Source organism: Pan paniscus, chromosome 5, assembly GCF_029289425.2.
Source record: "Pan paniscus chromosome 5, NHGRI_mPanPan1-v2.0_pri, whole genome shotgun sequence".
NCBI lineage: Eukaryota > Metazoa > Chordata > Mammalia > Primates > Hominidae > Pan > Pan paniscus.
In genome coordinates, this window is record NC_073254.2 from 39,239,088 (window position 1) to 39,262,115 (window position 23,028).

Genomic DNA, 23,028 nt, shown 5'->3' on the forward strand with positions numbered 1-23,028 from the left:
GGAATGAGTAAACTTTAAAAGTTGTCACCACCAAATTCTACAGCCTGTCTTCAGTACATTTCTTGAAATTATATTTTTTAAAAGTTACCTGTCCTGGGAGCAGTGGTAGGAGATATGGGTAGCTCAGATGGGGTGGACCCAGAGGGGGCTGCGCTAGTGGGAGGTGTTGGGATGCTGTGCTCTGTACTCCCCAGGGTGACTGTGAGCACTGGGCTTTTCTCCACGGTGACTGAGCTGAGCTCCAGGCTTGCTGGAGGAAGACTATGGGAAGGCATTAGAACCTATGAGATCAATTACAAGGATAAATTGTTATTAAAAAAAAACAGTTCAACTATTCAAGCAACTCAATGTTACCAACCTTTTTCATTAATTAGCTTTGGTAATGTTTGAAAAACCATGAATAATATTGCAAAACTCTGGAACTCTAGACCATCTCTCTCAAGTACTCTCTTTGCTGTCTATTAGAAACATAAGGCAACTGTGGGTTGGACAGTTAGTATAGGTGAACTCACACAAACACTCAAAGAATGAGAAAGTAATTATAGTAGCCCCTAAACTGACCAGTTCAATGGACTGAATGTTTCTGCCCCACACCTCCTTCCACCCCCCAAAATTCATTTGTTGAAATCCTAACCCTCAATGTGATAGTATTTGGAGGTAGGGCCTTTGGGAAGTAATTAGGTTATGAGGGTAAAGCCTTCATAAATGGGATTTGTGCCCTTATAAGTAGAGGAGAAAGAGCTAGCTAGTTCTCTTTCTTCCTTGTAGGGACACAGCAAAAAGATGACTGCCTATAAATCAAGAAACCCTCGCCAAGAACCCAACCCTGCTGGCATCCTGATCTCAGACCTCCAAACTTCAGTTCTGTGAGATATAAATGTCTATTGTTTAAGCCACCCAGTTCATGGCTGATATGGCTAGGCTTTGTGCCCCCACCCAAATCTCATCTTGAATTATAATCCCCACGTGTCAAGGGAGAGACCAAATGGAGGTAACTGGATCATGGGACGGTTCCCCCCATGCTGTTTTCGTGATAGTGAGTGAGTTCTCACGAGATCTGGTGGTTTTATAAGCATCTGGCATTTCCCCTGCTTGCTCTCTCACCTGCTGCCATGACTGTAAGTTCCCTGAGGCCTCCCCAGCCATGTGGAACTGTGAGTTACTTAAACCTCTTTCCTTTGTAAATTAACCAGTCTTAGGTATGTCTTTATAGCAGTGTAAGAATGGACTACTACAATGGTATTTTGTTACAGCAGCACAAACTAAGACAATCACTAAAGCAACAATTGAAGACAATCAAATAATTCAATAGTAAACAGGCTTCTAGAGTAAGTCATCTTTATTCATTTTATCCATTATGTATAACCGATAACTTAAAGTTACAGAGTTAGCCAAGTTAAAGTTCTTAAACTAAACAGTGTGTGCTGGAGGGAAAAGTCTCATAATATGATAATAAAATATCTTTTGCGACTTTTAGTCAGTAACTGTGTGGGGCCAGGTAAGTAAAACTCTTAGACTAAGAATATAGAAGGCCCACAGGGACCATGTGCAGTGAGAAACTCACAGAAAGAAAAGCTATAATTCAAATGTAAATCAGAGAGGGGGCCATTGGTGCTAACTGAAAAGACAACTACTCTTTTCTACAGTTGAGAAAAGTCCATAAGGATATGGCATACATTTTGTGCTTGGAGGTGTGATCCCTTACATCACTACAAATAGTAACTGAGCCTCTACTGGGTTTCAGATATTTACTAGGCAACTGGTGAAACCTGCAACTAAATTTCCAGAACCAAGGCAAAAAAAAAAAAAAAACAAAATAATGAAATTAAGCTGTATTGATCAAACTAAGGGAAACCAATTGACCAACATTTTAAAAATCAGGTAGTGGGTTTACTATATAATTTTAAGATGTTTGATTTAATTGAATTTTCAGGCATCTGGGTTTGTGAAGTGAGTGCTATAGATTAAGCTGTTCATTGAATCTGTGCTCTCTAAGAATAGCACGAAATTCAAAATTACTGCAAACCAGGGCTGCAGAATAGGTGTCCATAACATTTTATACTGGGGCCTCTGCAAATCCCATAGGATGAATTGAATTTTTTTTTTAATCAAGTCCTGAAAAATATTGCCAAGTTGAAATAAAGAATGAAGGTAGACAGTGGTCAGAGAAATTAAGGCACCTTGGGCCAAGGTCACTAAGCCAGAAATGGCTGAAGGGGAAGAAACCTCTCATCCTGCTCTTCTCTAAAACATTCACTTTTCCACCATGCTGCCTCTCCAGGCTGGAATCACATGCCAATTCTTCCCTTCACTATTCAGTAATCCACCCACAACCTCCACCACAGAACTACTCACTAAGTCATCAGGACACAAGGTCCTCTCTGACAAACCCCTCCAAAGAAAAATCAATCCTCTATGGAAGCCACTGAGCACCAGCATCACCCATTTCAGCCTTCAAGTTAACCCGGGCCTCGTCAGCAAAAGTTTCAAATGGCTCTTGTTTCTATGTTCTCTACTCATTTACTTTAAAACAACTTGTTTTAGGTGATTTCTCTAGTCTTGTCCACAGGAAAACACAGTTGCAAAGAATGTCCTTTATCCTCTACAAGTTTGATCTTGATTTATTTTTCCTAGATACCCTGTTCAATGGCACTATTTTATGCATAGTACTGTTATGAACATTCATGTACAAGTTTCTATATGGACACGTTTTCTTTCTCTTGTGTAAATACCCAGAAGTGGAATTCCTGGGTCATATGGTAAGTCTGCATTTAACATTTTGAGGAAATGCAAGACTGTCTTCAGAAGCAGCTACACTGGGGCCAGGCATAATTGCTCACACCTATAATCCCAGCATTTTAGGAGGCCAAAGCAGGAGGATTCTTTAAGCCCAGGAGTTTGAGACCAGGCTGGGCAACACAGTGAGACTCTATCTCTACAAAAATAAAAATAAAAAAATTAGCTGGGCACTGTGGTCCCAGCTACTCAGGTGGCTGAGGTGAGAGAATCACTGGAGCCCAGGAGTTTAAGGCTGCAGTAAGCCATGCTGCACCGCGGCATTTTGACCCGGGTACGGAACAAGACCCTGTCTCTCAAAAAACAAAAGTCAAAAACAAACCAAAGTGGCTGCAACATCTCACATTCCCACCAGCAGTGTATGAGAGTTCCAATTTCTCTGCATCCTTACTAACACTTATTATCTATCTTTAGTTTTTATTCTAGCCATCTAGTAGATGTGAAGTGGTATCTCATTGTGGTTTTGACTTGCATTTCCCTAAAGATTAATGGTGCTGAGCATCTTTTCATGTGCTTCTTGGCTATTCTTCTATGATCTTTGGAGAAATTCGATTCAGATCCTTTGCCCATGTTTGAGTTGGGTTGTCTTTTAATTATTAAGTTGTAAGAGTTATTTATATATTCAGTATACAATATTTATGGTATATTTATCCCATTTTATGGTATATTTATTCCATCAAGAAAGCTTTACTTTTTTGATGTTGTCATCTGAAATACAGAAGTTTCTACTTTTTATTAATTCAAATTTACCATTTTTCTATTTTATTGCTATGCTTTTGATGTACTAAGAAATAATTGCCTAAGTTTACAAAGATTTATGCTGAGTTTTCTTCCATGTCTCTTATAGTTTTAACTCATATATTGAGAACGTTGGTCCATTTTGAGTTAATTTTTTAAAAATAAGGTATGAGATAGGGGTCTAAATTCATTCTTTTGCATGTAAATATCCGGTTGTCCTAACACCATTTGTTGAAAATACTATTCTTTCCCCATTGAATTTTCTAGATACCTTTACCAAATACAATTGAACTATTTTACATATTTTTTTGGTGAGAGAAAAGATCTTAGTTTCTGTCATCAATTCCAAACTTTGCACTGCATCAGAATGAAATAGTTTCTTTTCTTTCTTTCTTTTTGTTTTAAGAGATGGGGTCTCACTCTGTTGCCCAGGCTGGCCTCTCACCCATAGGCTCAAGCAATTCTCCTACCTCCACCTCCCAAGTAGCTGGGATTACAGTTGTGCATCAGTGTACTGGGCTTGAGCAAATGACTTATTATTATGCTATGCATCTAATTTTTATGAACACGTATTCAGAGATTGCCTACAAATCTAATGTACTTCAGAGGAAAATTTGTATTTCAATGGAAAGCAGCATGTTATCGTGGGGCAAGGTGGCTCACATGTGTAATCCTAGCATTTTGGGAGGCCAAGGCAGGCAGATCACTTGAGCTCAGGAGTTTGAGACCAACCTGGGCAACATAGCGAAATCCCATCTCTACCAAAAACATAAAAATTAGCTGGGTGTGGTGGCACATGCCTGTAGTCCCAACTACCTTGTGGGGCTGAGTTGGGAGGACTGCCTGAGCCCAGGAGGTCAAGGCTGCAGTGAGCTGAGATCACACTGCTCCACTCCAGCCTCGGTGACAAAGTGAGACCCTGTCTCAAAAAATTAAAATAAGATAAAAATAAATAAAAAAAAAACATTATCTACTGGATACCTCTCCAGGTTATCTGCCTCTAGTCATTCTTGTATTTGAGCTATTTTTACAACTCTGTAAGTTATAGGTCATAAAAATGATAAAAATGTAAAATAATTCTTGTCTATAGACATGTAAATTCTCCTGTCTGCTAGAGCTTCAACTGAACTCCCTCCTTTCCTCACTGGAAACCCAGTTTTGCCTCTGTTTGCACACTCATTTCAATATATTTTTTAACCTATGAATGTGCCTGTTCTTCAGGTTTTCTTGTAGGATAATTATAATCTAGTTCCTTCAGTGATTAATGAGTAGAATAAAATCTCTAACACGTGTTCATTTTATATCTAAACAATTCACAATTTCACCTATTTGAATAATTATCTTTTTTTTTTTTTTTTTTTTTTTTTTTTGAGATAGAGTCTCGCCCTGTCGCCCAGGCTGGAGTGCAGTGGTGCGATCTCGGCTCATTGCAAGCTGCACCTCCCGGGTTCACGCCATTCTCCTGCCTCAGCCTCCCGAGTAGCTGGGACTACAGGCACCTACCGCCACGCCTGGCTAATTTTTTGTATTTTTTAGTAGAGATGGGGTTTCACCACGTTAGCCAGGATGGTCTCGATTTCCTGACCTCGTGATCCACCCACCTCGGCCTCCCAAAGTGCTGAGATTACAGGCATGAGCCACTGCTCCCGGCCCTGAATAATTATCTTTTAACAAAACCAACCTCAAAGAACTAATGAGCCAAAAGATTTTTAATAGAGCTTGATTTCAGAGAGTTCCATCTGTATAAACCAGGAAGTAAATGACTTGGCAACATGAAAGAGAGTAAATTATTTTAATATTTACTGATATGAATAAAGAACATGGTTAATCTCTAATACTTTCAGATTATTTTTAATTGAAAGTTTTTTCAGGCCAGGTGCAGTGGCTCATGCCTGTAATCCCAGCACTTTGGGAGGCCGAGGCAGGTGGATCATGAGGTCAGGAATTCAAAACCAGTCTGACCAATATGGTGAAACCCCATCTCTACTAAAAATACAAAAATTAGCTGGGCGTGGTGGCAGATGCCTGTAATCTCAGCTACTCAGGAGTCTGAGGCAGGAGAATCACTTGAACCTGGGCAGCAGAGGTTGCAGTAAGCCAAGACCATGCCACTGCACTCCAGCCTGGGTGACAGAGTGAGACTCTGTCTCAAAAAAAAAAAAAGAAAGTTTTTTCATTTTAATCCAATTATAAGTAAGGAAAAATATAGACACTTCAAAATTCAGAAAAATATAAGCAGAAAAAAACCTTCTGATTCAATCTTGGCTGGGCACGGTGGCTCATGCCTGTAATCCCAACACTTTGGGAGGCCGAGGCGGGGGTATCATTTGAGGTCAGGAGTTCGAGGCCAGCCTGGCCAACATAGTGAAAACCCATCTCTACTAAAAAATACAAAAATTAGCTGGGCATGGTGGTGCACACCTATAGTCCCAGCTACTTGGAAGGCTGAGGCAGGAGAATCGCTTGAACCCAGGAGGCAGAGGTTGCAGTAAGCCGAGATCATGCCACTGTACTCCAGCCTGGGCGACAGAGCAAGACTCTGTCTCACAAAAAAAAAAAAAAAAAAAAAAACACTTAAAAATGACTTCTAGACCTTTTTAAACAATTTTTCATGGTTGAGATTATAATGTATAGTCAATTCAATTCAGCATTCCTCACTTATTCTAACATAAGTACTGGAATCTAAAAAAGGAAAACTTTTCCTTTAAAAAATTCTTAAAGTACTCCCAGCTTTTTTTTTTTTTTTTTTTACTTTATTTCCACCTATACTCAGCTTCCTCTGATCAACATGCTCACCACATTCTCAAGTCCTGACCAGTTTCCAAACAAGCAACCTCTGAGCTCTCCAACTACCCTCTCCTCACCACACAGTTCTCATTGTCTGTCTCCCTGACCTCCTGCCATTAACACTTAGGCTTTCCACCTGCTTTTGAAATCGCTCCACTGCAGTGACCCTCATTCTTTTTTCACCTGAGCTTTTTCATGGAACGTTTTATGACACTTGAGTTCTCTCCTTCATATCTCTCTCATCCTATCCAATTGTTCATGATGCCATGTTGAGTTTCTAGCAGCCAAAGCACCTGTTGGGTCTTGAAGAAACCTACTGGGGTGGATTTTCAAAGCCCCTGGGTGTATGTGCTGGCCCCAGGGACTTCTATACCATCTCCCGTTGCCTTAAATATCACTAGAGTATCCGGGCGCGGTGGCTCACGCCTGTAATCCCAGCGCTTTGGGAGGCCAAGGCGGGTGGATCATGAGGTCAGGAGATCTAGACCATCCTGGCTAACATGGTGAAACCCCATCTCTACTAAAAATACAAAAAAATTAGCTGGGCGTGGTGATGGGCACCTGTAGTCCCAGCTACTCGGGAGGCTGAGGCAGGAGAATGGCGTGAACCCAGGAGGTGGAGCTTGCAGTGAGCTGAGATCATGCCACTGCACTCCAGCCTGGGCGACAGAGTGAGATTCAATCTCAAAAAAAAAAAAAAAAATCGCTACAGGCATTTCTAGGGAGAAGTGCTAAGTCATTATGAGCTGGCTGACTCGTGAAGGCAGAACTATTCTTTTTAACAGCCTGGCCATGGAGGCATAGCAAAGGAATGAGATGTTCTGCTTCCTAGAAATCTCTGAGAGACAGTCATCTTTCTTGCCACCACCTGAGACAGGTGCCCTTAGGGGGAACCTCCTTAAGCTCATACAGCCTGAATGAGTGCCCAGCTCCTGAAACTCAGCCCCTCCTACGGTCTGCCCCACTCAGCCCATCCCACCGCCAACCACATCCTGAACACACCCACCTCTTTTCCAGAGCTGTTGCTGGATTGTTCCTGGAGCTGAGAAGCCTTTTCTTTCTCCAACACCTCTCCTGAAGATGGAGTAGTCGGCAAGGGAAGGAACACACTTCTCTCAGGGAGTTTTGGGGCAGGGGTTGAAGCCGACTCATTCAGGTAATGGAGCTCAGGGTCCTGCTGCGTCTCCGCTGGCACCGCAGGACTGTCTCCAGCAGAGGAGTTGAAGGCCCCCTCGCTGCCCGGCAGTAGGCCCCAGTCCGTGTACTCGGCACTCCCTCTGGGCTCCTGCTTGCCACTGGGTTGCAAGAGGTCCTTCTCCAGCTCCCGGTAGTCATCTGAGTACTCAGACATCTCCTCTAGGCCCCAATCTTTGCCTAGAAAGGGCAAGTCCTTTCTGATATCCTCAGGTGAGTCCCCCCAGATCCCCGAGGGGGAGCCCCTGTTCAGCATCATGTCCCCATAGTCCAGCAGCTGTGCAGGCCTCTGAACAGGCCGGAGCACAAAAGTGAGATAAGACCTGATGGGGCCCATCTTCTTGGGCTCACAGTTCTCTTTGTGGGGGCAGCTCACCAGGTAGCAGCGGCCCTCGAACCACCAGGCCAGGTCACAGCTGGACAGGTCACAGCAAGCGGCCGTGCAGTCTACGACAGGGAAGGTGTGAGACACCCGCATGATTCTGGTGGTTTCCAAGTTAGGTGAAATGACTGCATTGGAATATGTCCTCCCCTCGCTGCACTGCTTACAGGCACAACCTTTAAACAAAGTAGTTTCTAATGAGGGAGAGAGGCATATCACAGGGAAGCACCTCCAGCTTAAGAAACCAGGAAAAGGGAGTCTTCTCAATCCCTGGCCAGTCTGGCAAGCGAATAAACAATCAGCATTTCACACAGAAAGATCACAGCAATCCATCAAACCATCCATCCATATATTCATCCTCCTACCTTCCCACCCACTCATTCATCTTCCATCCACTCATCCTTCCATTCATCCACCCGTCTTTCCTCCTATCTTTCCACCTTTCTACCCATCCATCTATCCATCCTTTCACCCACATACTCATCCATCTACCCTTCTATTTTCCATCCATCCATCCATCCATCCACCCTCCCATCCATCCATCCATCCATCTTTCTATTCTTCTACCTTTCCACTCATCCATCCATCACTCCATCCCTCCACCCATCCACCCACTCATCCATCCAGAGATTCTTACACCTATCCATGCACCCTTCCTTCCATTTGTTATTTTTTCATATAGTTTCACTCCATTTACTTAACAGGAACATTCTTCTACATTGTATTTATACTATTTATAATACTTTGTTCCTCACATAAAATTCAATTATACAGGTTTACTTTACAAAATAGCATCATGTCTCTGTTTTATCGTTAATTGATTTTAAGTCTCACAGGCTATTTTAATGGTGGATAAATTGACAGGGAAGCAAACTGTCACAAGGAGGCAAGGAGACCTTTGTAAGGCAGAAGCCTCCAACTCAAAGCTTAGGGCAGTTTTCAGTGTGGCTGGAGGTGGTGGATTCCTTGGGACACCTCTGGAGTGCACCGTTCCTTTGTTCTGCAAAAAATCACCTGAATGGGGGCTGTTTAGATATACATACCTTAAAAGCAAAGATCTTAATGCTAAATAAAGAAGTTTGAGAAGGTGGGGCTCCCAACAACTAAATCGTTCTTCATTTGGTCCAAGTTGCCATAATTACTTCAGAATCTATTAGAGACACTCTAGAAAGCTCTTCTATCAAACTGGAGACCAGGGAACCTGTCGTCTATGTTTGTATGCTCTATGAATCCTAGCCCAATCTGTGGGAATACTAGTTACTTGATGATTCTTGACAAGTTAATAAAATCACTGGTTAGCCTTTACAAAGGTAAAAAAGATAAAGAAGGCTGAGTGTGATGGTTCACACCTGTAATCCCAGCACTTTGGGAGGCCAACATGGGAGGATTGCTTAAGCCCAGGAGGTTGAGGCTGTAGTGAGCCATGATGGCACCACTGCACTCCAGCCCAGGTGACAGAGCAAGACCCTATCTCAAAAAAAAAAAAAAAAAAAAAAAAAAATCACCTAGAAGCATCTGCACCATCTTGAATCTCCACCTGGTTCAGCCCTCCTGCCTCCACCACATCCATCAAGGTGACCCATAAGTCCTACAAGGTGTCTACCTCTGGCCCCTGGGCCTTCAGCAGCCACTCCTACACAAGCTGGCCTGGTGCCAGCATCAGCTCCTTGAGCTTCTCTCGAGTGGGCAGCAGCAGCAGCTTCCAAGGTGGCCTGGGCACCAGTATGGGTCTGGGTGGAGGCTATGGCGGGACCAGTGGTATGGAGGGCATCACAGCCATCACAGTCAACTAGAGCCTGCTGAGCCCCCTTAAGCTGGAGGTGGACCCCAACATCCAGGCCATGTGCACCCAGGAGAAGGAGCAGATCAAGACCATCAACAACAAGTGTGCCTCCTTTATCAACAAGGTATGGTTCCTGGAGCAGCAGAACAAGGTGCTGGAGACCAACTGGAGCCTCCTGCAGCAGCAGAAGACAGTTTGGATGAATGTGGACTGCATGTTCAAGAGCTACATCAACCTACGGCAGCAGCTGGACACGCTGGGCCAGGAAAAGCTGAAGCTGGAGGCCGAGTTTGGCAACACACCAGGGCTGGTGGAGGACTTCAAGAACAAGTACAAGGACAAGATCAATAATTTTACAGAAGGGTGGGCGCGGTGGCTCACATCTGTAATCCCAACACTTTGGGAGGCCGAGGCGGGTGGATCACCTGAGGATAGGAGTTCAAGACCAGCCTGACCAACATGGTGAAACCCTGTCTCTACTAAAAATACAAAAATTAGCTGAGCATAGTGGTGGGTGCCTGTAATTCCAGCTACTCGGGAGGCTGAGGCAGGAGAATTCCTTGAACCCAGGAGGCAGAGGTTGCAGTGAGCCGAGATCATGCCCTTGCACTCCAGCCTGGGTGACAGAGTGAGAAGACTGCATTTAAAAAAAAAAAAAAAAAGTAAAAAAGTAATTTTAGCGACGGAGAATGAATTTGTCCTCATCAAGAGGGATGTGGATGAAGCTTACATGAACAAGGTAAAGCTGGAGGAGTCTCGCCTGGAAGGGCTGAATAACGAGATCAACTTCCTCAGGCAGCTGTATGAAGAGGAGATCCAGGAGCTGCAGTCCCAGACCTGGGACACATCTGTGGTGCTGTCCATGGACAACAGCTGGTCCCTGGACATGGACAGCATCATTGCTGAGGTCAAGGCCCAGTACAAGGAGATCACCAACTGTAGCCAGGCCGGGGCTGACAGCCTGTACCAGGTCAAGTATGAGGAGCTGCAGGCACTGGCTGGGAAGCACAGGGATGACCTGTGTCATACAAAGATGGAGATCTCGGAGATGAATCAGAACATCAGCCAGCTCCAGACTGAGACTGAGGGCCTCAAAGGCTAGAGGGCTCCCCTAGAGGCCACCATTGTGGATGCGGAGAAGCGTGGGGAGCTGGCCATTAAGGATGCCAATGCCAAGCTGTCCAAGCTGGAGGCCACCCTGCAGTGGGCCATGCAGGACATGGCGTGGCAGCTGCATGAGTACCAGGAGCTGATGATCATCAAGCCAACCCTGGACATCGAGATTGTCACCTACAGGAAGGTGCTGGAGGGCGAGGAGAGCTGGCTGGAGTCTGGGATGCAGAACATGAATATCCATACAAAGACCACCAGTGGCTACTCAGGTGAGCTGAGCTCGGCCTATGGGGGCCTCAGCTACAGCCTGGGCTCCAGCTTTGGCTCTGGCGGGTGCTCCAGCTCCTTCAGCAGCACCAACTCCTTCAGGGCCATGGTTGTGAAGAAGATCGAGATTTGTGATAGGAAACTGGTGTCTGAGTCCTCTGATGTTCTGCCCAAGTGAATGGCCACAGCAGCCCCTCCCAGCCTACCCCCTCCTGTGATTGCCCCAGAGCCTGTGGGGGAGGCCACTGTGCAGGGGAGCATAGGGAACAGGAGACCCACCTGAGGCTCAGCGCTCACCCTCAGCCGACCCGCGGGAGAGTTCACTGCCTGGGGTATCCCCCTTGCCCATGCCTCCAGTTACAAAACAATTCAATTGGTTTTTTTCCAAAATAAACCCTCAGCTAGTTCTGCCAACTGCCCAAAAAAAAAGGAAGATGAGCAAATTGCAAATAACATTTATTGGGATGCAATAACTCAGGAATTGATATTTTGAATTAAGGGAGAATACCTCATACGAAAAGGGCAAAAAGGAATGAAAAAGTAGAGATTTGCAAAGGAAAAAATATGGGTCTCTAAACATTAATGACATCATCTAAAACATTAATGAAGGTATTTTCTAGAGTATATTAAAGATGAAATAAGGGGACATTTTTTCTTACACACTAAGCAGGAATGAGTTTAATAAGATGGATGGATGGAGGGGAGTAAGTGATCTACAAGTCATGATGGGCTTTTCCAATGGCAATACTTTCTGGAGTGGCCCTCACATCATATAAAATGGTGCTGCCCAAAATTTGGGTGCTTCTGAATCATCTCCAGGTGCTGCTGAAAACCCAGATCCCAGAGCCACATCCCTAGGAGGTCTGGAGTGTGGCATGAGAAACTGCATTTTAACAAGGGTCTCGCTAAGGTGATCTTCATTATGGCTTTGTTACATTTTGATAAACTGTACATAACAGTTTTTCTAGTCATATCACCACCCTCAATCCTTGGTATATTCAAATGGGCTCGGCCAGCCCAGTCTAGTCATGGGTCTTCTTAAATGATGCTCACCAATGATTTTTTTGCCATGAGTGTATCCACCATAAGCAAACTGAGTATAATGAAAATAAAGATTTCTGATAAAAGGAAGTCTGGCCTTTCCAGCCAGATCTAGTATGCAATTCTTTTCAATATACAAACATAAAGTTTTCCTAGTATATATGAAATGTGATTTTATTTTCCCATGGAATAGTCATGATAAAAATAAACTTAAATTCCTGTTTACAGAAAACCACTCATGCATGAGGTCTGCCTTTCATGCTTTTACCTGTAAAATAATTCTATTGAAAAGCAAACCAACAGCGTCTTCACCTCAGGTTGATCTGAGTTGCTTACACTAGTCAAGAAACTCAAGTCCAACACGGGTATCTCCAGGGTAGTAGTTCCCTACCTGCAATTGTCACCAGCAGCAGCAATGAAGAGAGCACACCTGTGGGGGGCGCCATTCTGCACCACACAGTGGGTGATGGCAGGCTTCTGAGGCGGCCCTGAAGAGCGTTTGGTGCAAGCTTCCTTTGATGTTTTTTAGGAGCCAGATTTGGCCTCAAGAACTTCAAAGGAAAAACATAAAAGAGGAAGGAAGAAAAGAATAGGTAAATGTAGAAACATCCAAAATTATTTCTATCATTCATTCATGTCAGTGGGAAGCCTGTCCTGGTCACATCACAGAGCCACATCCCAGGCAAACATCCACCTAGAGCGTTTGTTCAAATAGCCAGTATAGTTCCTAAGAAGAGCCAAAGAATTTCACGCTTACTCTCCTTACAAGCTGTGGAAATAAACGAGGACCAGTCAAATGAGAAAAGCAAAGGCTATTTATTCAGAGCTTGTTATAGAAAGGCAGTCAGCCATCATCACTTGTTTTTGGCAGAGACTCAAAGACAGGCAGAGGAGTGGGAAAACTTTATAGCAGAAAAAGAGAAAGCCTCAGGTGTGCTCTAATTGGAGGCTGTTGCAGCGGGAAGCTGCAGGCAGCTCACTAGAAGTGGGGCATCCTACGTGATTGGTTAGGAGGCATGTTTGGCTTTCTCTGACTGGTCCAAAGTTGGAAGAAGGGATAAAAATTAAGGAAGCCATTAGTTATTAATCAAGTCCTGGTCATTCGGGGCTGATTGTTACAGAAGTTACTGTTTAGCTTCCAGGATTGTTTATAGAGATAGCAATCTGGCTTCCTACAAGTCTGACTTATAGCAGGCTGGCTTCCTAGGCTGCTTATTGTAGATAAGGGACTGGTTTCCCGGGCTGTGGATTGTCGGTCAAAGTTCTATTTTATATTTGATCTGGCCATTGTCTGCTTTTATATCCAGGCTCTCAAAGCTAAAACTATGAAATAATGATGGAATAAATCACACTACTGTATTTCATTTTTTTTTTTTGAGACAGAGTCTTGCACTGTCATCCAGGTTGCAGTGCAGTGGCACAATGTTGGCTCACTGCAAACTCCGCCTCCTGGGTTCAAGTGATTCTTGTGCCTCAGCCTCCAAGTAGGTGGGATTACAGGCGCACACTACCACACCCGGCTAATTTTTGTATTTTTAGTAGAGACGGGGTTTTGCCATGTTGGCCAGGCTGGTCTCGAACTCCTGGCCTCAAGTGATCTGCCCGTCTTGGCCTCTCAACGATTACAGGCGTGAGCCATCATGCCCAGCCTATATTTCATGAATTCTAACACATAAATATTTTCACATTTTACCATTTCTGATATCAGGATGTCCTACAATTGCAGATGGCCACATGCCAGGCAGGAAGTGGATGGCATTGTTTATGCATGCACATCAGCTATGCAGAACCGGGGTCAGAGGCTTGGAAGAACATCCCAAACACAACATAAAGCACTCTCGTAAGAAATGCTGCATCCTGGCCGGGCACGGTGGCTCACGCCTGTAATCCCAGCACTTTGGGAGGCCAAGGCGGGTGGATCACAAGGTCAGGAGATCAAGACCATCCTGGCTAACACGGTGAAACCCCGTCTCTACTAAAAATGCAAAAAAATTAGCTGGGCATGGTGGCGGGCGCCTGTAGTCCCAGCTACTCTGGAGGCTGAGGCAGGAGAATGGCGTGAATCCGGGAGGCGGAGCTTGCAGTGAGCCGAGATCACGCCACTGCACTCCAGCCTGGGCTACACAGCGAGACCCCGTCTCAAAAAAAAAAAAAAAGAAAAAAGAAAAAAAGAAATGTTTCATCCCCCAAAGCTCATGATGGCACGCAGGTAATATGTGGAAAACCAACGGGTATCAATAACTGCATTGACAAGTTATTGGGCAGGAAGAAAATTTAGGAATACCTTCATGTGTCAGTTACATGTTCCTTTTTACACATGCACAAGAATGATTTATGATAAAAATTTGTCTAAATAAGCACCCCCCTCAATCTCTTTCAATTTGTTTAAACATTCTAAGTGAGAAGAAAGTGATAAATCTTGGCTTAATTGACAGCATTCTTTTCCTTAGTGGTATTTAAAATAATCATGCATTTTATTAAATACAATCATTAGCATCTTACATTTCATTGAATTTAGTTAATATAAGCACTTTATTTTTGCCTGGTACTTTCTCAGTGTGATCTTCACAACAACCCAGACATATTATTATCTCTGCATTAGGTGATAGAATTGAGGTTCAAAAAAGTGAACTGGTTTGCCCAAAGTAGAAGAACCAGTACAAGGCAGTCTGGACTTGGATCTGTACTCCAAGTGCTTATTATTTCAAATACGTAACAAAGGCTCCCAGGAGGAAACACATAAGTTCATGTTCAAAAAACCTAGATAAGGTTTCCTAATGTGGTGTCAGAATCCCACTGTGAGTTGCAAGATGGTATGTTGTAATAAACTAGATTTTAGTTCCAGTTCACACCAGTCTCTCCCACCCACTCCTTCATTCCTCCTCCCTCCACGCAGAGGATGTGTGGATAAAACCTTATAGGAGGACAACACTCTTCCTCACCCCTGTTTCCAGAAGCACTGCAGTACTTTTAGAAATGTGTAAGTGTTGTAGGGATGAAAAAGAGAGGGAAACACCCCGACAGATGTCTCCAGTCAGTTATTTAAGAACTCTGTGGCAGCCTAATGGGGGCAGGAAATAACCAGAAAGGACAAGGAGCCTGCAAACAAAATCAAACACATAACATTCTCTTAAGATGGTGTCTGGAAGTTCTAGGCCTTGTTTTTGAGTTTAATCGAGAAACAACTCAAATCACGAGAGTGCTGCCCGTTGAAATGCACGTAGGGGACTGCCATCGACCACACCGAGCACAGCTGCTGCCTAGCCTAACACTATCACTGGCCATGCTCTGGGTAGGTGAAAAGGGCCTTTAAGGTCCAGAGATGGGCTGAGTTAGACCAAGGGACAGGAAGGAACCAGAGTAAAGGTGAGCTAAGGTAAGGTCAGGAGGTGGGTGTAACACCTCTGTGTCAGTACAACGGACCTGAGGCCATCAGAACACCTGCTTTGATAAGGTAAAACGGAGAAAGAAAACAGTAAGCATTTCATAACATTCATGCCTAAAATCCTAGAGGAAGAATACCTGGTTCTGCAAAGTTTGCCACCAATAACTCCCTTTGCTTCCAGTGAGGAAAGTATGTTAGAGATGGGAGGTGGAAGGGAAGACTGGCCATCTTCCATCTGCAGCCATTGACCACCCCCTAACCAAAGGGCAAGAGAAGAGCAACTGGCCTCCCAGAAATGACATTTATTCAGCTGCCCAAGGTGCTGGGGCCCAGAATAGCAACACTGCTATCAGCCAGGGACCACTGGTCAAGAATCCCATGGATACAGATTGGGCCTCCACCGTACCATATGGTACCTTCAGGCAAATTAAGAAAAGGCAGCTCTAAGAGAAGATACTGCTCTGAAGGAACAGAGTTTGGCAAATGGACTATAAGCCAAATTCCCAATCCCATGCCCCTTTGGTGAATGCCTTTGGTTGTGCAAGGTACAACTTTCACAACCATATTGTACCTGGAAAGCAATTTATTGTCATTATCTCAGTGCAAACATTACAGGTGCTCAGCATAAAAAGCATTTCCTCTTCTCAATACCATATTTAAGTTTCTTTTTTGGGGGGTACATTAATGTAAGAAGACAATGTGTCTCCATTTCCTCAACATTAAAACGCATATGGACTATATGTTATCAAAAATTCCTTCAGTTCTAATAGCTTATAAGTGTTGCTTTTTTGTTTTTGTTTTTGTTTTTTTATTTTGGGACAGAGTTTCGCTCTTGTCACCCAGGCTGGAGTGCAATGGTATGATCTTGGCTCACAGCAACCTCTTCCTCCCGGGTTCAAGCGATTCTCCTGCTTCAGTCTCCCAAGTAGCTAGGATTACAGGCGCCAACCACCATGCCCAGCTAATTTTTGTATTTTTAGTAGAGATGGGGTTTCACCATGTTGGCCAGGCTGGTCTCGATCTCCTGACCTCAGGTGATCCACCCGCCTTGGCCTCCCAAAGTGCTGGGATTATAGGCATGAGCCACCATGCCCGGCCAAGTGTTGCTGTTTAAATACATAGTTAGTACTTTATGGATTAAAAAATCCTTCACATATATTATCTTATTTGATCTACTTGTAGGAACTGTTTCTGAGTTAGGAGTTCTCATTCCCATTTTACAGGAAAGGATGCTGCTGAGTTTCAGAGTCAGTCTTTATACTCAAGACCTCAAGCTTTCACTGTGGCACCCCCACCCTCTTTGATAGTTCTGTGAAGTTCATCCATTCCACTGTGGATTACTTAAGACTTTCCTTACTTATTATTCAGTCTCCGAATGACCCAGTTCTCTTTATGGACTCATGCTCTCTCCTGCTGCTTGCCTTTTGCCCACCTCACTGTAGTTTTCTGTCTTCATTAAAAGGGAAGAAAATATTTAAAGAATTTACATAGAAAGCCTGTCAAGCTCTTTAACAATTTTGATCAAAGGTAAAGTTTAATCGAGTGACAAAATAGAACTTTTAAAATAAGCCTTCACAAGTTCAAAATGTTATAAATAGTACAAGCCCATATATCCTTCCATAAACTCTGCATGGATCAATTGTATACATGTAAAGATCTGAAAGGAAATGTCCCCCCATGGTGAAAACTGGTGAGAATAATATATGCTTTTTTTCTTTTCCTTTTTTGCTTCTTTTCTGATCTGTATTTTCTATTTTTTTCTAAACTGAACACATCTTACCTTTGTATTAATAAAATACACTTATAGATTTCATTTTTATAGAAGACAGATATTTTAACATGGTCATTCTGACATAGGTTTTTAAACAAAATTACTGAGAGATGTTGGAATGGATGTTTCTTTTTTTTTTTTTGAGACAGAGTCTCACTCTATCACGAGGCTGAAGTGGAGTGGTGCAATCTCAGCTCACTGCAACCTCCGCCTCCCGGGGTTCAAGTGATTCTCCTGCCTCAGCCTCCCAAGTAGCTGGGACGACAGGTGCCTGCCACCATGCCTGGCTAACTTTTGTACTTTTTAGTAGAGACAGGATTTCACCATGTTGACCAGGGTGGCCTCAAACTCCTGACCTCAAGTGATCTGCCCACCTTGGCCTCCCAAAGTGTTGGGATTATAGGCGTGAGCTACTGCGCCTGGCCGGAATGGGTATTTCTGACTCCTCATATTTCTGGCCGTATCCTGTTCCTCAATCTCATTCCTTCTCTAGGCTTCCGGTCATGCATGACCCCTAGGCCATCTGAGAAGCCTCACCCCAGCTGAATTCTTTCCCTTCTTTGGGTGACGGTGATGACATCACTGATTCAGAGATGGGGTAAGGCTCAGGACTGGTGTCAGAGAATGAATGAGATGTGGGAATGGGGTGAGCCCAGAGATGGGGCCAGAAATGGGCAAAGCACAGAAAGGTATTCAACAAGTACTGATGGATCACTTCCTGTGCCAGGACATGGACAAGGGAGGGATGAAGGTCTAGGATGCAGAGAATGAGGCTCAAGGATAAGATGAAGGTGACTGTGGCAAAGACTGCCTGTTCAGTGAACATTCTCCATTTATTCCTTAGTAATAAAACTCACATAATTATCTGGGGCCCCAGAATACCCAGCTAACAGACTACATTTCCCAACCTCCCCTTCACCCTTTGCAGCTTAGTGTGGTCATGTGATTATACACTGGTCAAAGAGACAGAAAAGGAACTATTGAATAAAACTTCTGAGGGAAGCTCCTTTTGTCCCCTCATCTTTTCTTCTTCCTGCTGCCTAGAACAGAAAACAAGGTCTGCTGCCACAGCAGCCATCTAGGACTACACAGAGGCCTTGAGAAAGCAAGCCAGTGCTGGGAAGATGGAAGGAGCTGGGTCCTTGAAGACGTGGGACTGCCTACCAGCCCTGGACAGCCAACCTTTGAATTCTTGAGGAAAAAATAAACTTTTCGCTCATTTAAGCCACTGCTTATCTTGAACATTTGTTTCTAAGAAGCCAGGCCAGGTACGGTGGCTCACGCCTGTAATCCCAGCACTTTGGGAGGCCGAGGCAGGTGAATCACCTGAGGTCAGGAATTTGAGACCAGCCTGACCAACATGGTGAAACCCTATCTCTACTCAAAATACAAAAATTAGCTGGGCATGGTGGCACATGCCTGTAATCCCAGCTACTTGAGAAGCTGAGGTGGGAGAATCACTTGAATCCGGGAGGTGGAGGTTGCAGTGAGCCGAGATCGTGCCATTGCACTCCAGCCTGGGCAACAAAAGCTAGACTCCATCTCAAAAAAAGAAAAGAAAAAGAAAAGAAAGAAAGCCAGACCTAATTTTATCTGATAAGTGACACTATTTGTTTTTCGTTTTGTTTTTTTTTTTTTTTCCAGTTTATGGGTTATAAAATACTTTGGTTCAGGTAAGATCAAAGCAGACACCTACAGTGAGTAATGGCTGCTTTATGGACAATGCAAATACTATAAAGCCAAATGACAGTCTAATAATTTTTAAAATGGCAGATATGCCCTTGTATTCTGGAATCACTTATATGGTAACTAACATATGCTTCCTTATAGAAGCAATTAATTTTTTAGGTGTATGTATATTTTCTCTTCAACTAAATTGTAAACTTCCTGAGGAAAGCGACTAATTTAAAACATAAGCTGATACATTTATACTTCCAGGTTTTACTTATTTCTCATCTACTAATAGTAACAATTTTAGTTAAAAAATGAATGCTTAAGTATGCATTTTAAATAAAAATATGTTCCTTTCGTTTAAAACATTTTTTAAAATGACATGATTTCAAAATTGCTGCTCTCCATCCCAAATAACTTTGCAGTCCCCAACTGTGAACGAACTAATTGGCAGCATACTAGAAAAAAGATGCTTAAATGCCAATTTAAGTCTCAAGGAGAAAACAATTTAAAAAATAAACAGAAGATTAAATTATATCCACATCGCTTCAAATACTAACAATTAACAACAACTAGGTAGAAGATGTAACAGAAGACTATAGCAATGAAAAATACAGAAAACATAATAGAGGACTATAGCAACAGCAACAGACAAAAAATAGAAGACCTAAGGCTGACTTTAACAAGGTATTTGCACATCTATTTTAAGACAACTTTAAAATGCTACTGAAGAAAAAATAAATAAATAAATAAATAAAATGCTACTGAGGAACACAAAAAAACCTTAAATAGATGGAGAAAAATCTTAAATAAATGGAGGAAACCATGAATAAATGTTCTTGGACAAATAGACTCAATATCATAAATATATCAGTGTTTCCTAAATTAATTAAAATGGTGCTGGCAGAATTTTTATTTGGGTGAATGAAAAACTAGAAAAAATGAATTTTAAAGTGCACATGGGAAAATTAACAAGAAAAAAGGCCAAAATTTTTTGAAAAATGAGATAATTGAGGGAAAACTGGTCCTACCATATAATGAAATATATTATTTTTAAAAATCATTAAAAGAGGATGGTACAGGTGCAAAAATGGATCACTGAATGGTACAGATATTCAATAAATGGATCCAAATACTTCCAAGACCAAAAGACATGATTAAAAATCGCATGTCAGGCCAGGCGCGGTGGCTCACGCCTGTAATCCCAGCACTTTGGGAGGCTGAGGCGGGCGGATCACGAGGTCAGGAGATCGAGACCATCCTGGCTAACACGGTGAAACCCCGTCTCTACTAAAAATACAAAAAAATTAGTCGGGCATGGTGGCGGGCGCCTGTAGTCCCAGCTACTTGGGAGGCTGAGGCAGGAGAATGGTGTGAACCCGGGAGGCAGAGCTTGCAATGAGCCAAGATCATGTCACTGCACTCCAGCCTGGGCGACAGAGGGAGACTCCGTCTCAAAAAAAAAAAAAAAAAAAAATGGCATGTCAAATCAGTGGAGAAGGCCAGGTGCAGGGGCTCACGCCTGTGAGCCAACCGCTCACAGTTTGGGAGGCTGAGGCAGGTGGATTGCTTGAGCTCAGGAGTTAGAAACCAGCTTGGGCAATATTTCAAAACCCCGTCTCTCCTAAAACTACAAAAATTAGCTGGGTGTGGTGACAGCCACCAATAATCCCAGCTACTCAGGAGGCTGAGGCACGAGAATTGCTTGAACTTGGGAGGTAGAGGGTGCAGTGAGCCGAGATTATGCCATTGCACTCCAGCCTGGGTGACAGAGCCAGACCCTGTCTCAAAAACAAACAAAAAAAAAAGAAAGTCCGGGCGCAGTGGCTCACACCTGTAATCCCAGCACTTTGGGAGCCCGAGGCAGGCAGATCACGAGGTCAGGAGATTGAGACCATCCTGGCCAACATGATGAAACCCCGTCTGTACTAAAAATACAAAAATTAGCCAGGCATGGTGGCACATGCCTGTAATCCCAGCTAATCAGGAGGCTGAGGCAGAAGAATTGCCTGAACCCGGGAGAGGAGGTTGCAGTGACCCAAGATCACGCCACTGCACTCCAGCCTGGGCAACCAGAGCGAGATTCTGTCTCAAAACAAACAAACAAACAAACAAAAATCAGTGGAGAAAAGGTAGGTTATTAAATAAATTGTATTGGAGAAACAGGTAGCAACTGAAAAAAATGCTAAGCTGTATCCCTGAACCAGATAAATTTATCTTTTTTTTTTAGCTTTTACTTTTACAAGTGTTGAAATAAATTTCTGATGAAAAGCACAAGCCCATAAAAGCACTACAAGAAACTATGAGCCTGACTTTTGACAAGGGTTCCAGGACAATTCAATGGGGAAAGAATAGTCTTTTCAACAAATGATGCCACAACAAACAGATACCAACATGCAAAAGAATAAAATTTTACCCCTACCACACAACATATACAAAAATCAACTCAAAATGGATCAAGACCCAAATATCAGAGCCAAAACTACAAAACTATTAGAAGAAAACATGGGTGTAAATCTTCATGAACTTTGATTATGCAATGGTTTCTTAAATATGACACCAAAAGGACAAATGATAAAAGAAAAAATAGATAAAATAGACATCACCAAAATGAAAAACTTTTGTGCTTTTAAGGACACCATCAAGAAAGTGAAAAGACAGCCCACAGAATAGGATGAAATTTTTGCAAATCAAAAATCTAATAAGGGATTTGTATCTAAAATATACAAATATTATAATTCAATAATAAAAAGACAAATCATTTTAAATATGAACAAGAACCTGAATAGACAGTTCTCCAAAAAAGATACATAAATTGCTAATAAGCTCATGAAAATATGCTCAATATCATTAGAAATCAGGGAAATGCAAGTCAGAGAGACAATGAGATACCAACTCATACCCACTAGCATGGCTATAATAAAAAAGACAATTAAAAACGTTGTCAAGCATGTGAGAAATTGGAATCCTCATACATTGTTGGTGTGAATGTAAAATTGTGCAGCCACTTAGAAAATAATTTGGTAGCTCTTCAAACAGTTAAACAGAGTTACTATATAACCCAGCAATTCTACTCCTATGTATATACCCAAGAGAAATGAAAACATACAGCCACAAAACAATGTGTACATGATAAGGGAGTTAGGCCTGGCAGGGTGGCTCATTCCTATAATCCCAGCACTTTGGGAGGCTGAGCGGGGAGGATCGCTTGAGCCCATGAGTTTGTGACAAGCCTGGGCAACATAGGCTGAGCCTATGGTTTTTTTGAGCCAAGCCTGCCTCAAAACAAAAAAAAAAATTGTACATGAATGTTCATAATAGCCAAAAAGTAGAAACAACCCAAACATTCATCAACTGAAAAACGGATAAAAATAATGTGGTATATCCATGTAAAGGCATAGTAATAGGCAATATAAAGGAATGAAGTACTAATACATGCTAGAGCATGATAAACTTTGAAAATATACTAAAAAACAAACAAACAAACAAAAAAACCCAAAACATTATGCTAAGTGAAAGAAGCCAGAAGCCAGTCAGGAAGAACCACATATTATTTGATTCCATTTATATGAAATATGCAGGATGGTCAACTCCACATAGACAAAAAGTAGATTAGTAGTTGTTCAGGGTTGGGAGATTGGAAGAAAATGGGGAGTAAATTATAAGATGTACAGTTTTTGCTTTTTTTTTTTGAAGTAATGAAAACATTCTAGGCCAGGGGCAGTGGCTCACGCCTGTAATCCCAGCACCCAGCACTTTGGGAGGCCGAGGTGGGCAGATCACCTGAGGTCAGGAGTTCAAGACCAGCCTGGCCAACAGGCTGAAACCCTGTCTGTACTAAAAATACAAAAATTAGCCAGGCATAGTGGCGGGCGCCTGTAGTCCCAGCTACTCAGGAGGCTGAGGGATGAGAATCGCCTGAATCCAGGAGGTGGAGGTTGCAGTAAGCTGAGATCGTCCCACTGCACTCTAGCCCGGGCGACAGAGAAAGACTCTGCCTCAAAAAAAGAAAAGAAAAATATGGCTAAATTGTATCCACTAATAAAATATATGGATGTCTTAAATGTTCATGGAAAATCACCATAAGCACAGTAGAAGTG

At 42.9% G+C, this 23,028-nt stretch overlaps 1 protein-coding gene and 1 pseudogene across 10 annotated transcripts in view; one reads left to right on the forward strand and one right to left on the reverse strand.

The window, feature by feature from the left end:
• Positions 1-23,028, reverse strand: part of KIAA0319 (KIAA0319 ortholog) — a 101,966-nt gene that overhangs the window by 44,232 nt on the left and 34,706 nt on the right. For 8 of the 10 annotated variants that reach the window (XM_003823197.5, XM_055113223.2, XM_003823198.5 and 5 more), the window contains 3 exons: positions 12,493-12,652; positions 7,328-8,073; positions 89-281 (listed from right to left, as the gene is read on the reverse strand). In XM_003823197.5, coding sequence (XP_003823245.2) covers positions 89-281; positions 7,328-8,073; positions 12,493-12,547 — 994 coding nt within the window. In that variant the 5' untranslated portion in view covers positions 12,548-12,652. Of the gene's footprint in view, positions 1-88; positions 282-7,327; positions 8,074-12,492; positions 12,653-23,028 lie in introns of those variants that run through there. The other 2 variants (XM_055113226.2, XM_034961547.3) reach the window with 2 other exon arrangements.
• LOC112440126 (keratin, type II cytoskeletal 8-like) lies at positions 8,084-11,409 on the forward strand (annotated as a pseudogene).